At 48.9% G+C, this 15,413-nt stretch overlaps 1 protein-coding gene across 2 annotated transcripts in view; it reads right to left on the reverse strand.

Moving 5' to 3' along the window:
* LOC109896742 (protein bicaudal D homolog 1) overlaps nt 1-15,413 on the reverse strand; it is a 38,773-nt gene that overhangs the window by 7,175 nt on the left and 16,185 nt on the right. For both annotated transcript variants that reach the window (XM_020490567.2, XM_020491059.2), the window contains exons 2-7: nt 5,179-5,391; nt 4,849-5,001; nt 4,083-4,559; nt 1,063-2,097; nt 599-793; nt 149-300 (exon numbers count right to left, since the gene is read on the reverse strand). In XM_020490567.2, coding sequence (XP_020346156.2) covers nt 149-300; nt 599-793; nt 1,063-2,097; nt 4,083-4,559; nt 4,849-5,001; nt 5,179-5,391 — 2,225 coding nt within the window. The remainder of the gene's footprint in view (nt 1-148; nt 301-598; nt 794-1,062; nt 2,098-4,082; nt 4,560-4,848; nt 5,002-5,178; nt 5,392-15,413) is intronic.

Raw genomic sequence — 15,413 nt, forward strand, 5'->3', positions numbered from 1 at the left:
GGGGAGAAATAGGAAAGGCAGGATGTAGAACTAGTCTATCCCTTTAACAATCTATCCCTGGTCCTTGGTCTCTCCCCTGGTAGTGAACAGTAACATTTCAATAAAAGAAATATAGATGAAGGGATTGAGCGAGGAGGGAAATAGTCACCTGGTGGCGAACATGGCTCTGAGCGATGAGAAGGTGGCAGCGTCCTCCTTCAGGGCCTTCAGTTCGTTCCTCAGCTTCATCATGGTGTCTGTCACCATGTGCTTCTCATTCTCATACTTACTCTTCAGGTTGGCCAGGGCATTCTCTGCAGTCTGCAAGAACAAGGGAACAGGGACATTTCTTTCACCTTTATTTAAACAGAAATCCCCATTGAAGTCAGAATACATTTCCCCCCTAGTGAGTTAGAAGACAATTGAAAATTCAAAGTGAGGACATTAGTGTGACTGTGACAGCAGTCTCTACATACTCTATATATCCTAATGGCTACCGTAGCCTGGTGAGAACCATCTACAGCTTTCGGAGATTTCTTGGGACCAGCCTCAAAGTAGATTCTAGCAAGGCCGTGTTAGACAGCGAATCCATATCTCGGATACCATATCCATGTCTGACCTGTTTGTTCGCTTTGAGCACCAGTCTGAGGGTAGCTATCTGTTCTCTCTTGGTGCTGAGCAGGGACTTGAGCTTCAGTATCTCCTCCATACAGGCCTCTTTGTCCTTGTCAAACAGTGGGGCCAGTTCCCTGGCTGCAGCCCTCTGTCTGGACAGCTGGAGTGACCGGTCCACTGCCCTCTGGAGGTGCCTCACCTGCAGCATGTTCATCAAGGGAGGTTGTTAGCGAACATTAGCTAATGTTGTCAGTCAGATACACTGGAATCTGTGTCTGTTAGCTTCATGATGACCATTTGGAAGGTTAAAGGTGACACCTGGCATACAAACTGGGATAAACTGTTTCAGGTTTGAACTGCCAATGAAATCAAAAGTTGTGATGATATATGCTTGCTAGTGAATGTACTACGAATAGTGAAACTATATTCTGTTTGACATGTTTATTCAAATGATTCAAACGGAGTCACCTGCTCTCTGATGATGGCGTTGAGGTTATAGATGTTCATGGGTTCCCTACGCAGGTCTCCAGCTGGCTCTACCGCAGGCGACGATGATGATGATGAAGATGAGGAAGAGGCACTGATGCTGGGGGACCCCGTAGGAGGGGTGCGGGGTACAGGACTGTCTCTGTCCCTTCCCCCGTCCCGGCCTCTCTCTCCTGACAACCGCTCTTTGGATGGGGATTCCGAGGGGCTACGAGACTCCGCCGTGGATGACGAGGTTGCTGCGGCAACGGCTGCGAGCCGCCGGGCGAGGCGGGGCGTGAGTAGAACGCGGGTGTCGTCACCCTTGAGCGAGGCACTGATGCCCCTTAGTCCTCTGCCGTGTCTGTAGTAGTCTAGCATCACCCGGTTGGGCGTCTCATTGTTACAGAGGCAGACGTGGTGGTAAAGTTGAGCCAGCTCCTCGCTGAAGGTGACCAGTTCGTCCTGTGCTGCGTTGAGCGCCCCGTGGCTCTCGCTGGCCATGTTCTTGGCTGTTTTCAGCTCCGTCTCCAGGCCCCCCACCTTCTCCCTACCTTCCCGGCAGCTCCTCTCCAGCCTCCCCACCTGCTGCTCCAGAGATCTGTGCTGGGCCTCTCCGCGTGTCCTCTCCTCCACCCCGCCCTCCACACACTGGTTGTACCTCTCTCTCAGCGACTTCAGCTCAGCCTTTAGCTCGACCACCTCGGTTACAGCCACCCTGTATTTACACTGGAGGATTTCCAGACCCGGGGTCTGGTGGCAGAATGCCTGGCCCCTGCTGTGTATTAATCCCTTCTCTTTCTCCTCCTCTTCCTCTTCTCCCTGCTCCATCAGGGCCTCTCGGTTGAGGTGGGCCTCCTGGTCGTGCTGGGCCTCCTGGGCAAGATGGGCCTCCCGGTGCAGGTGCCTGAGGGCGGTGACTCTCTCGCTGAGACGGAGGGCCCTCTCGTGCTGCTCGTTCAGGGCACCCTGTGTATGCTGCAGCTGCGTCTGACACTCTTGCAGGCTGATCAACAGCCCTGTTTTCTCCCGCTCTGCCTATGAACACACACACACAAACAGCTATTTTCAGCCTATTGTTAAACTAGTAGCTTTCTTATCATCTCCAGCCCCACAACCTTAAATAAGCTGCATCATTTCCCTGCACACTCAGCACAGTCCACCTCATCCCTTAGGCCCCCCCTGCTGAAAGTAACAGCACAGATAAGCATAGGCTGGTCCAGCATAGGTGTTGATTTTGCTGGTGACCAACCTTCACTCTGATTTCTTGGTGCCTTTTGCGGTGACCAGCCTTCGCTGTGTTTTTGCTGGTGACCAGCCTTCGTTGTGTTTTTGCTGGTGACCAGCCTTCGCTGTGTTTTTGCTGGTGACCAGCCTTCGCTGTGTTTTTGCTGGTGACCAGCCTTCGCTGTGTTTTTGCTGGTGACCAGCCTTCGCTGTGTTTTTGCTGGTGATCAGCCTTCACTGTGTTTTTGCTGGTGACCAGCCTTCGCTGTGTTTTGGACACAGTGACCTGCAAAAGCTGGTCACCAGCAAAACCAGTATCAAGTCATATCATGCTGGATTTAAAAGTGATGTTTAATTTCTATTGGAATCCAGCCAGAGTGGGGATATCCAATAATTGTAACTTTTCTTCACCCACGATATGCATTCAGAATGACTGCCAGGGGCAGAGAGAGGAATAAATGAGACTACCCAAATTATCTAAACTGGAGCAATAAGTCCAACTAACAGATTGTATTAGTTTAGAAAAAATGTATGTTATTTATCTTTGTGTAGCATAAGATTAATTAATCAATCAATGTACATGCAAAAACACCACAAACAAGAGAGATATTGAGACAAACAATTTAAAAAATCTACTGCAATAGAGCATGCTGGGAAATGTAATAATGATGGGCATGGTCAGGGTAGCTTGACCAGCATGGACCAGCTTGGTAACCAGCATGGACCAGCATACCAACATCACCAGCATAAACTGGTATGTGTCCAAAACACAGCGAAGGCTGGTCACCAGCAAATACAGCTAGACTATTCTAGTAAACCATCATACCCAACTAGACCATGCTGGACAGACCAGCTTGACCAGAACTAACCAGCATAGACCAGCAAATACCAGCATGGACCAGCTTGAAATGTATGCTGGTCTATGCTGTTTTATTTCAGCAGGGCCTAAACCCTGCACACTTTCAGAGGGAACAGTAAACCTTGCACACTACTGAGGGTGAATCAATAGTCTAGTGTGTCAGTGAGGATATAAATAAGCCTTTCCTCCAGTCCATCCAATCGGAGTGAGGCTGAGGGAATGTGTGGGGAGATGCAGTTTCACCTATAGGGACTGCAGTAAATGGTTGGACACACATCAACGCCACACACATCCTACTGCATCTTCATCTCACTGGCCAACTGGGCTGGAGGAAACTACAGAAGAGAAGACACCCACTATGAAACAAAATGGCGGCCATTTTGATTAGAGTCCACGTAACAGCCAGTGGTCCAGTAACGGCTGATCCCACAGCTTCTCACTGGTGCTACAACACTTTATCTGACTGCTGGGATAACCTTTATTATTTATCCTCTTAAGAGGTTGAAAAGGGGAGAGGCAGGCCGAGCGAGTGAGATAGAGAGAGAGAGAGATGAGAGAGAGATGAGAGAGAGAGATGAGATATGAGAGAGAGATGAGAGAGAGCAGGAATAGAGAGAGCGCTGTATGCAGTGAGGTTATGTCAGCAGTCTCTCACTCTGAATAATTCAACACTTATTCCTACATCTACAATATGGGGCTGCTGAGGGGATATTGACGTGTTCATTTGTACGGCATCGGTGTGTTCACTCTGTAATATTGTTTATGTTTACATTGATGAGCTAGAATGAGTCTGTTTGTTTGCCACAGTGTTCTGATATCCTCCTGTATGTCATTGTTACATGCTTATAACACCGAGAAATCTGAGCACCAAACTCCAGAGGCTCCCGAAACGCCCCTCTACTCATTCAAACCGAGTGAACCGTACTTCTCCACCCACCTGTAGCAGCTGCTGCTTGAGCTTCTGTATCTCTGTCAGGTTCATCTCACTGAACAGATCCGACACCATCCCCTCTCCTTTCCTCCCCGCTCCCCGACACTCTCCATTGGCCCTGGGCAGTGACCCTGTCCCCGTCCCAGTTCCTGACCCTCCATGTAGATGCCCGTTACACCTGCCCGGCTCCTCTGAGTTGGGCGACAGGGCGGAGACAGGCGTAGCCGTGCCACTAGGTGGCGCTGAGGTGAAAGTGAGGTGGGCGCTGCCCGTGTATTGGACGTCACACAGGCTGAGGTGGTGGACCAGCTCCTTGCGGAGGTGCTTCTTCTGCTCCCGCTCACTCTTCAGGGAGTCCAGGGCCTCCTCTAGCTGGGCCTCGGAGATGTCTTTGAGACGTAAGGCGTCTTCTAACTGACTGTTCAGCAGCTCGGTCTCCTCCTCCAGAACCTTGATCTCATGCTTTAACCCCTCGTACTCCACCTGAGGGAGCGAAGGAGGGAGGAAGGGGGAGGGTAGGAGGGAGGAAGGGGGATGGAAGGAAGGAGGGAGGAAGGGGGAGGGTAGGAAGAGGTAAGTAGAGAGAGAGAGGCATAATGTGGAGTTAGGGATGGGGACACATTGTGTGTGTGTGTGCGTGAGTGCGTGCGTGTGTGCGTGTGTGTAACCACATGTATGTGTAAGTGTGTCTGTGTGTGCATGCGCGTGTAGGTGTGCGTTTGTGTGTGTGTGTGTGCAACCGCATGCGTGTGTATGTACTGTGTTCTCTCACCTGATTCTGTTTGAGAGTGGACACTAGTTTCTGCAGGGTGATGTTCTCCTCCTCCAGCTCAGTGTAGTCCTGTAGGAGTCGAGCCTCTCTGAACTTATACTCCCTGATCTCCTCTCTCATCCGGCTCCGCTGCAGCTCCAACATCTCATTACTCTACAGGACAGACACAAACACCAGGGTTTAGTTAACACACACAACCCTGGCTACTATCAAATACACAAAACCTGTGGTTATTATCAATAACTGTGCATACATGTATATAGTAAGTAGCCACTGCTCTGAGTCTCCTTTAAACCACACCCCCCCGGCCTCTAACCCCTGGTGCCTCACCTCTCTGAGCTCCTGCAGCAGGGTACTGAGGTGTTCGTTGTCGGCCTGTGTGTTGACTGTGACGGCCCGGCTCTGTTTGAGCTCTGACTGGATCACCAGCAGGCGACTCGTGTAGTACGCCTCCTTCGTGGCTGACTCCTGCAAGAGGGTCTCCTCGTTGGTCTCCCCGTCCGCAGCCACCTTGCGCTGGGTGGAGAAGGTCTGGCCAAACGCCTGGGCAGGGGCAGAGGAGGGGCGAGAGAGAAGTTCTGATGTTTTAGTAGCATAGCCTGTTGTTTTGTCCTGGTTATGTAAATGCTATAGGTAGGTAAAGAGGTAAAGAGAAACCATCTGAAACTGTTCCACCACCTAGTCTGGGCTGGTGGACACACAGTAGGGCTGCATCATATAGGCAAAAACATAGATTTTCATTTTTTTTTGGGGGGGGGGGATTAATTGTGCAGCCCTAATACATACATACACGCACACGCACACGCACACACACACACACACACACACACACACACACACACACACACACACACACACACACACACACACACACACACACACACACACACACCACCAATCAATACACAGCTCAGCAAGAGGCTGAGAGGAAGTACATCATAGAGTAGGTGCATCTATTTACGGTGCAGAGCGACGGTAAACTCAAGGAGGGATAAAACAAAGACTGTTGGGCGGAAAATAGAGAAACAGAGAGAGGCAAAGAATCCTGCTCTCCCCTGGGCTTCTAGCAACAGAACGCAGACGTGGAAGCACTTTAAATGACGTGGCGCTGAACCTAAACGGAACCTAAATATAATGATCATGTAAATACATGGGATTAAGTGCACTTAACGTAAAGTCGGACAAGAGGGAAGGCGATCGTAATGTTCCCTACAGGGCCACTGAATAAATAAAGTCTACTGAAACAGCCATGCAGGGACTCCACAGTGGACTACCGCAGGCTGTTCATCACTCTCCTATTAGTTCAGCTTCAGCGGTGGCATTCAGACTGTAATAGAGAGAGTAATGATTTTGCACAGAGACGTATTTGTGTAAACTAACAGATTCAACATAATTAAACATCAGAACTATTGGAGACACTGAGGAACGTTGGGATGTCGTGTAGTTTAAGACCGTTATATGGTCTGCTGTTTGCAGCTGAAAAGGGACGAGACCTTTCCTCCAGCTTTTGAAGGTTTAAAGGTCATGTGTGGTTTGATGACACTGCCCTTCATCTGCCAAAACACACACGTCACTCACGCATGTGTGCACGCTCACACACACACACACACACACACACACACACACACACACACACACACACACACACACACACACACACACACACACACACACGCACACACACACACACACACACAATCATTCACTCTGTCAGATGTCACTATATGCCAGCATTTCAGGAAAGGTGTCCTTTAATAAAGAGAGCACACAAAAAGATGGATTTCCAAAACGCATGTACAGTACAGTACACAGTAAAGTGAAAGACAGTGCCTATATTACCCATGGCAAGCAACTGGTCTTACTAATCTATGGTCAAAGAGGTGGGTCCTACCTATATACATGCATGAGGAATAACTTACACTATGACTGCATACATCAAGATAAAAGCCACATTAAATCATAGTTTCTTTTTCTACAGTAAATGTCATCCAAAAAGAACCAATGTCCTCCTCCAATGTCATTACAATGGCATCAACTCGTAACGCAGCCACTCACTTTAAGTGGAGAAGAGAAGCTGAGGGAGTATCCCAAATGTCACCATATTCCCTATATAGTGCACTACTTTTGACCAGAGCCATATGGGCTACACATTTATTTTAATTTGATTTTATTTCACCTTTATTTAACCAGGTAGGCTAGTAGAGAACAAGTTCTCATTTGCAACTGCCACCTGGCCAAGATAAAGCATAGCAGTGTGAACAGACAACAACACAGAGTTACACATGGAGTAAACAATAAACAGGTCAATAACACAGTAGAAAAAAAAGTCTAGAATCTATATACATTGTGTGCAAAAGGCATGAGGAGGTAGGCAATAAATAGGCCATAGGAGCGAATAATTACAATTTGGCAGATTAACACTGGAGTGATAAATGATCAGATGATCATGTGCAGCTAGAGATACTGGTGTGCAAAAGAGCAGAAAAGTAAATAAATAAATAAAAACAGTATGGGGATGAGGTAGGTAAATTGGGTGGGCTATTTACAGATGGACTATGTACAGCTGCAGCGATCGGTTAGCTGCTCAGATAGCAGATGTTTGAAGTTGGTGAGGGAAATAAAAGTCTCCAACTTTAGCGATTTTTGCAATTCGTTCCAGTCACAGGAACTGGAAGGAAAGGCGGCCGAATGAAGTGTTGGCTTTGGGGATGATCAGTGAGATATACCTGCTGGAGCGTGTGCTACGGGTGGGTGTTGTTATCGTGACCAGTGAACTGAGATAAGGCAGAGTTTTACTTAGCATGGACTTATAGATGACCTGGAGCCAGTGGGTCTGGCGACGAAAATGTAGCGAGGGCCAGCCGACTAGAGCATACAGGTCGCAGTGGTGGGTGGTATAAGGTGTTTTAGTAACAAAACGGATGGCACTATTATAAAATGCATCTAGTTTGCTAAGTAGAGTATTGGAAGCTATTTTGTAGATGACATCGCCGAAGTCGAGGATCGGTAGGATAGTCAGTTTTACTAGGGTAAGGAAATAGGAAATAGGGTGCCATTTGGGATGCATACCCTAACGCTCGTCATCCAATTTCCTCTGACAGTAGAGTAGAACATTCTCCCCGCTTGACGAGAGACAGATGGGGCATTACAGAGCAGAGCAGAACAGGCCACAGTGTCACCAAGCCTTTTTATTTGCTGTAAATCCCAATATGTAGCCTCTCTCGAGGCACTCTCTGCCTGGCTAGGACAGACATGAATGATCCTAGTGTGACTGTCTCTGCCTGGCTAGGACAGACATGATCCTAGTGTGACTGTCTCTGCCTGGCTAGGACAGACATGAATGATCCTAGTGTGACTGTCTCTGCCTGGCTAGGACAGACATGATCCTAGTGTGACTGTCTCTGCCTGGCTAGGACAGACATGAATGATCCTAGTGTGACTGTCTCTGCCTGGCTAGGACAGACATGAATGATCCTAGTGTGACTGTCTCTGCCTGGCTAGGACAGACATGATCCTAGTGTGACTGTCTCTGCCTGGCTAGGACAGACATGAATGATCCTAGTGTGACTGTCTCTGCCTGGCTAGGACAGACATGATCCTAGTGTGACTGTCTCTGCCTGGCTAGGACAGACATGAATGATCCTAGTGTGACTGTCTCTGCCTGGCTAGGACAGACATGATCCTAGTGTGACTGTCTCTGCCTGGCTAGGACAGACATGAATGATCCTAGTGTGACTGTCTCTGCCTGGCTAGGACAGACATTATCCTAGTGTGACTGTCTCTGCCTGGCTAGGACAGACATGAATGATCCTAGTGTGACTGTCTCTGCCTGGCTAGGACAGACATGAATGATCCTAGTGTGACTGTCTCTGCCTGGCTAGGAAAGACATGATCCTAGTGTGACTGTCTCTGCCTGGGTAGGACAGACATGAATGATCCTAGTGTGACTGTCTCTGCCTGGCTAGGACAGACATGATCCTAGTGTGACTGTCTCTGTCTGGCTAGGACAGACATGATCCTAGTGTGACTGTCTCTGTCTGGCTGGGACAGACATTATCTTAATGTGACTGTCTCTGCCTGGCTAAGACAGACATGATCCTAGTGTGACTGTCTCTGTCTGGCTAGGACAGACATTATCCTAGTGTGTCCTGTCTCTGTCTGGCTAGAACAGACATTATCCTAGTGTGACTGTCTCTGCCTGGCTAGGACAGACATGATCCTAGTGTGACTGTCTCTGTCTGGCTAGGACAGACATGATCCTAGTGTGACTGTCTCTGCCTGGCTAGGACAGACATTATCCTAGTGTGACTGTCTCTGCCTGGCTAGGACAGACATTATCCTAGTGTGACTGTCTCTGCCTGGCTAGGACAGATATTATCCTAGTGTGACTGTCTCTGTCTGGCTAGGACAGACATGATCCTAGTGTGACTGTCTCTGCCTGGCTAGGACAGACATGATCCTAGTGTGACTGTCTCTGCCTGGCTAGGACAGACATGATCCTAGTGTGACTGTCTCTGCCTGGCCTGGACAGACATGATCCTAGTGTGACTGTCTCTGCCTGGCTAGAACAGACATTATCCTAGTGTGACTGTCTCTGCCTGGCTAGGACAGACATTATCCTAGTGTGACTGTCTCTGCCTGGCTAGGACAGACATTATCCTAGTGTGACTGTCATTGCCTGGCTAGGACAGACATTATCCTAGTGTGACTGTCTTTGCCTGGCTAGGACAGACATGATCCTAGTGTGACTGTCTCTGCCTGGCTAGGACAGACATTATCCTAGTGTGACTGTCTCTGCCTGGCTAGGACAGACATGATCCTAGTGTGACTGTCTCTGCCTGGCTAGGACAGACATGATCCTAGTGTGACTGTCTCTGCCTGGCTAGGACAGACATGAATGATCCTAGTGTGATTGTCTCTGCCTGGCTAGGACAGACATGAATGATCCTAGTGTGATTGTCTCTGCCTGGCTAGAACAGACATGATCCTAGTGTGACTGTCTCTGCCTGGCTAGGACAGACATGAATGATCCTAGTGTGATTGTCTCTGCCTGGCTAGGACAGACATGATCCTAGTGTGACTGTCTCTGCCTGGCTAGGACAGACATGAATGATCCTAGTGTGACTGTCTCTGCCTGGCTAGGACAGACATGATCCTAGTGTGACTGTCTCTGCCTGGCTAGGACAGACATGAATGATCCTAGTGTGAATGTCTCTATCTGGCTAGGACAGACATTATCCCAGTGTGACTGTCTCTGTCTGGCTAGGACAGACATGATCCTAGTGTGACTGTCTCTGCCTGGCTAGGACAGACATGATCCTAGTGTGATTGTTTCTGCCTGGCTAGAACAGACATGATCCTAGTGTGACTGTCTCTGCCTGGCTAGGACAGACATGAATGATCCTAGTGTGATTGTTTCTGCCTGGCTAGGACAGACATGATCCTAGTGTGACTGTCTCTGCCTGGCTAGGACAGACATGAATGATCCTAGTGTGACTGTCTCTGCCTGGCTAGGACAGACATGATCCTGTGACTGTCTCTGCCTGGGTAGGACAGACATGAATGATCCTAGTGTGACTGTCTCTGCCTGGCTAGGACAGACATGATCCTAGTGTGACTGTCTCTGCCTGGCTAGGACAGACATGAATGATCCTAGTGTGAATGTCTCTATCTGGCTAGGACAGACATTATCCCAGTGTGACTGTCTCTGTCCGGCTAGGACAGACATGATCCTAGTGTGATTGTCTCTGTCTGGCTAGGACAGACATGATCCTAGTGTGACTGTCTCTGTCTGGCTGGGACAGACATTATCCTAATGTGACTGTCTCTGCCTGGCTAAGACAGACATGATCCTAGTGTGACTGTCTCTGTCTGGCTAGGACAGACATTATCCTAGTGTGTCCTGTCTCTGTCTGGCTAGGACAGACATTATCCTAGTGTGTCCTGTCTCTGTCTGGCTAGAACATACATTATCCTAGTGTGACTGTCTCTGCCTGGCTAGGACAGACATGATCCTAGTGTGACTGTCTCTGCCTGGCTAGGACAGACATGATCCTAGTGTGACTGTCTCTGCCCGGCTAGGACAGACATTATCCTAGTGTGACTGTCTATGCCTGGCTAGGACAGACATTATCCTAGTGTGACTGTCTCTGCCTGGCTAGGACAGACATTATCCTAGTTTGACTGTCTCTGCCTGGCTAGGACAGACATGATCCTAGTGTGACTGTCTCTGCCTGGCTAGGACAGACATTATCCTAGTGTGACTGTCTCTGCCTGGCTAGGACAGACATTATCCTAGTGTGACTGTCTCTGCCTGGCTAGGACAGACATTATCCTAGTGTGATTGTCTCTGTCTGACTAGGGCAGACATTATCCTAGTGTGACTGTCTCTGCCTGGCTAGGACAGACATTATCCTAGTGTGACTGTCTCTGACTGGCTAGGACAGACATTATCCTAGTGTGATTGTCTCTGTCTGACTAGGACAGACATTATCCTAGTGTGGTTATGTCTCAAATGAGACCCTATGTATTCCCTGTGTAGTGCACTTCTAACCAACATGAAACATTGGCTCAATTGTGTGGTAGCCAATATGAGCAGTGTTTCAAACAGACATTCCATGGGATAGAGATCATGTTGAACTGCATCCGTGGGCTAACGCTTCAGCATGACTGTTAGTATTTCAGCACCAAGGCCAGAGACAGCAGTGGTACAAATGTTTACAAACTGGTCACCTGGTATGCACGTTTAAGTTTGTTATAGTCATTGACAGGAATTCCTGCTTTTTGATGTCAGGAAGTGGTGAGAGGAGAGGAGGTGTCTCAGTATATTATTCCCCAGAGGAGAGGAGATGTCTCAGTATATTATTCCCCAGAGGAGAGGAGGTGTCTCAGTATATTATTCCCCAGAGGAGAGGAGGTGTCTCAGTATATTATTCCCCAGAGGAGAGGAGATGTCTCAGTATATTATTCCTCAGAGGAGAGGAGAGGAGGTGTCTCAGTATATTATTCCTCAGAGGAGAGGAGAGGAGGTGTCTCAGTATATTATTCCTCAGAGGAGAGGAGAGGAAATGTCTCAGTATATTATTCCTCAGAGGAGAGGAGAGGAGGTGTCTCAGTATATTATTCCTCAGAGGAGAGGAGAGGAGATGTCTCAGTATATTATTCCTCAGAGGAGAGGAGAGGAGGTGTCTCGGTATATTATTCCTCAGAGGAGAGGAGAGGAGTTGTCTCAGTATATTATTCCTCAGAGGAGAGGAGATGTCTCGGTATATTATTCCTCAGAGGACAGGACACTTTCTCTGCTCCTTCAAAAGATAAATAAATGACATCATTTACAGGAAGAGGGTGAGTCAGCAGACGTACTGCTAGGATGCTCTAGTCAGGGAGAAACACAGAGAGGCTTTAGTCAAGAGAGGTATTAAGAGCGCAGAGGCTTTAGGGCTGTAGCCATGAGAGGTATTAAGAGCACATGGAGGGTTTAGGGCTTTTGTCTAGAGAGGTATTAAGAGCACATGGGAGGGTTTAGGGCTGTAATCTAGAGAGGTATTAAGAGCACATGGGAGGGTTTAGGGCTTTAGTCTAGAGAGGTATTAAGAGCACATGGAGGGTTTAGGGCTTTAGTCTAGAGAGGTATTAAGAGCACACGGAGGGTTTAGGGCTTTAGTCTAGAGAGGTATTAAGAGCACATGGGAGGGTTTAGGGCTGCAGTCTAGAGAGGTATTAAGAGCACATGGGAGGGTTTAGGGCTGCAGTCTAGAGAGGTATTAAGAGCACATGGGAGGGTTTAGGGCTGCAGTCTAGAGAGGTATTAAGAGCACACAGAGGGTTTAGGGCTGCAGTCTAGAGAGGTATTAAGAGCACATGGGAGGGTTTAGGGCTGCAGTCTAGAGAGGTATTAAGAGCACATGGGAGGGTTTAGGGCTGTAATCTAGAGAGTTATTTGGAGCACATAGGAGGGTTTAGGGCTGTAGTCTAGAGAGGTATTAAGAGCACATGGAGGGTTTGGGCTCTTTCCAACAGACAAACACAGACACACTCAGGGATGCCTGGTCAAGCAGTCAAACACAGTCTATGGTCTTCATCCAAAGATGGTGGTTGGTGGTAACAGTAGTGATGGAATGGTTCTTAAATCCGCCCCTCTACAAGGGTGGGCCCGGTTGAAAACATGGCAGTTCAAACCCGCAGGTTGGTATTGGTTTCCACAGAGAGGCAGACTTTCTGAGACGTCGTCATCCCATGTCATCCCATGTGCTTTCTCTCTTCTCTGTCTTCTCTCTCTCTCTCTCTCTCCTTCTCTCTCTCTGTTTTAGGTTTGTCCTCGTCTCAGAGAGAGAGAGAGCGCGAGAGTGTGAGAGAGAGTGTGCGAGAGAGAGAGAGAGAGAGAGAGTGGAGAGAGAGAGAAGAGAGAGAAAGAGAGAGAGTGGAGAGAGAGAGAAGAGAGAGAGAGAGAGAGTGGAGAGAGAGAGAGAGAGAGAGAGAGAGAGAGAGAGAGGAGAGAGAGAGAGAGAGAGAGAGAGAGAGAGAGAGAGAGAGAGAGAGAGAGAGAGAGAGAGAAGAGAGAGAGAGAGAGAGAGAGAGAGAGAGAGAGAGAGAGAAGAGAGAGAGAGAAGAGAGAGAGAGAGAGAGAGAAGAGAGAGAGAGAGAGAGAGGAGAGAGAGAGAGAGAGAGAGAGAGAAAGAGAAGAGAGAGAGAGAGAGAGAGAGAAGAGAGAGAGAGAGAAGAGAGAGAGAGAGAGAGAGAGAGAGAGAGAAGAGAGAGAGAGAGAAAGCACAGGGGAGGACATCAGATTACATCATGTACCATGTAAGTGATATTAGCCTCTCAATATATTGATGATCAACCAGAGTCGTTTCCTGGAATCTCCAATATGACAGAAAGTAAACAATACCACAGACAATAACAGACTTGTGGCGTCTGAAGTGTGTGTGACGTGTGAGTGTGTCATTATAACATTGCTACAGTAAACTGGGTCTGTTTAGTCCCCTTCTTCACTCCGATTCTCATCACAAACAGATGTTCCAGTCATTCAGAGGTCTCTAACCAGCTACACTCACTCATTGTCCAGGTGTTACATAGAAATCTGTGCACCCAAGAAATCTGTGCCACTCACTCATATAGTCCTACAGTACTCTTCAGGCATCACTAAGAAATCTGTTCCACTGTTTTGTGTCCTACTTTCAGAGAGACATCCTGCTGACACAGTACCTTAGGGCCATCTCCGTCACCCACTCAACTTAGAAAAATAAAATACTACCTTTATTGGCCCAATAGTTACATCATTAAAGGCTAAAACCTCACTTTACTTGAACGTACCTAGAAAGTTAAAAACTAAGCCCCCTCCTCGTCCACTGTACATAGAACCCTCTGATGCCCCCCCCCCCCCCCCCCCCCCCACGATGGATCAAGGTGCGACACGTATCAGTTCCTAGTAGTAACCCAGTGAATTATCCTCCACAGTGGATCAACAGTACGCTTTTTCTAATCGGAGGCGTATACAGGGAGCACAAACATCCTCTCAGAGAATAGCCAGGTCCCAAATCCCCCCAGCCACCGTGTTGCCCTCAGCCCATTCTCAGCCCGGAGTCTTGAACTATAGGATCATTCCCTCACCCTCCTGGTGTTCCCCCGACGGTCCAGTCTCGGCTTAATCCCCAGCGTCTCTCTAAACAAGCACGGCAGTGCAGAATGGACGCCCTCCACCACCTGCTGCAGCAGCCTCTTTATGGAGGAATCCTCCACCACCTGCTGCAGCAGCCTCCTTATGGAGGAGCCCTCCACCACCTGCTGCAGCAGCCTCCTTATGGAGGAGCCCTCCACCACCTGCTGCAGCAGCCTCCTTATGGAGGAGCCCTCCACCACCTGCTGCAGCAGCCTCCTTATGGAGGAGCCCTCCACCACCTGCTGCAGCAGCCTCCTTATGGAGGAGTCCTCCACCACCTGCTGCAGCAGCCTCCTTTTTTTAACCTTTATTTAACTAGGCAAGTCAGGTAAGAACAAATTCTTATTTTCAATGACGGCCTAGGAACAGTGGGTTAACTGCCTGTTCAGGGGCAGAACGACAGATTTGTACCTTGTCAGTTCAGGGATTTGAACTTGCAACCTTCCGGTTACTAGTCCAACGCTCTAACCACGAGGCTACCCTGCCGCCCCAATGACGGAATCCTCCACCACGACACTGGCAGATTTCCACCCTTTTTACAGGTCACCCGACCTAGTGAACCACGCTCTCACAGGCTGGCAGAGGTCAGCACTCTGATCACCCGACCTAGTGAACCACGCTCTCACAAACTGGCAGAGGTCAGCACTCTGATCACCCGACCTAGAGAACCACGCACTCACAGGCTGGCAGAGGTCAGCACTCTGATCACCCGACCTAGTGAACCACGCTCTCACAGGCTGGCAGAGGTCAGCACTCTGATCACCCGACCTAGTGAACCACGCTCTCACAGGCTGGCAGAGGTCAGCACTCTGATCACCCGACCTAGTGAACCACGCTCTCACAAGCTGGCAGAGGTCAGCACTCTGATCACCCGACCTAGTGAACCACGCTCTCACAGGCTGGCAGA

This window comes from Oncorhynchus kisutch, linkage group LG9 (assembly GCF_002021735.2).
Source record: "Oncorhynchus kisutch isolate 150728-3 linkage group LG9, Okis_V2, whole genome shotgun sequence".
Classification (NCBI taxonomy): Eukaryota; Metazoa; Chordata; class Actinopteri; order Salmoniformes; family Salmonidae; genus Oncorhynchus; species Oncorhynchus kisutch.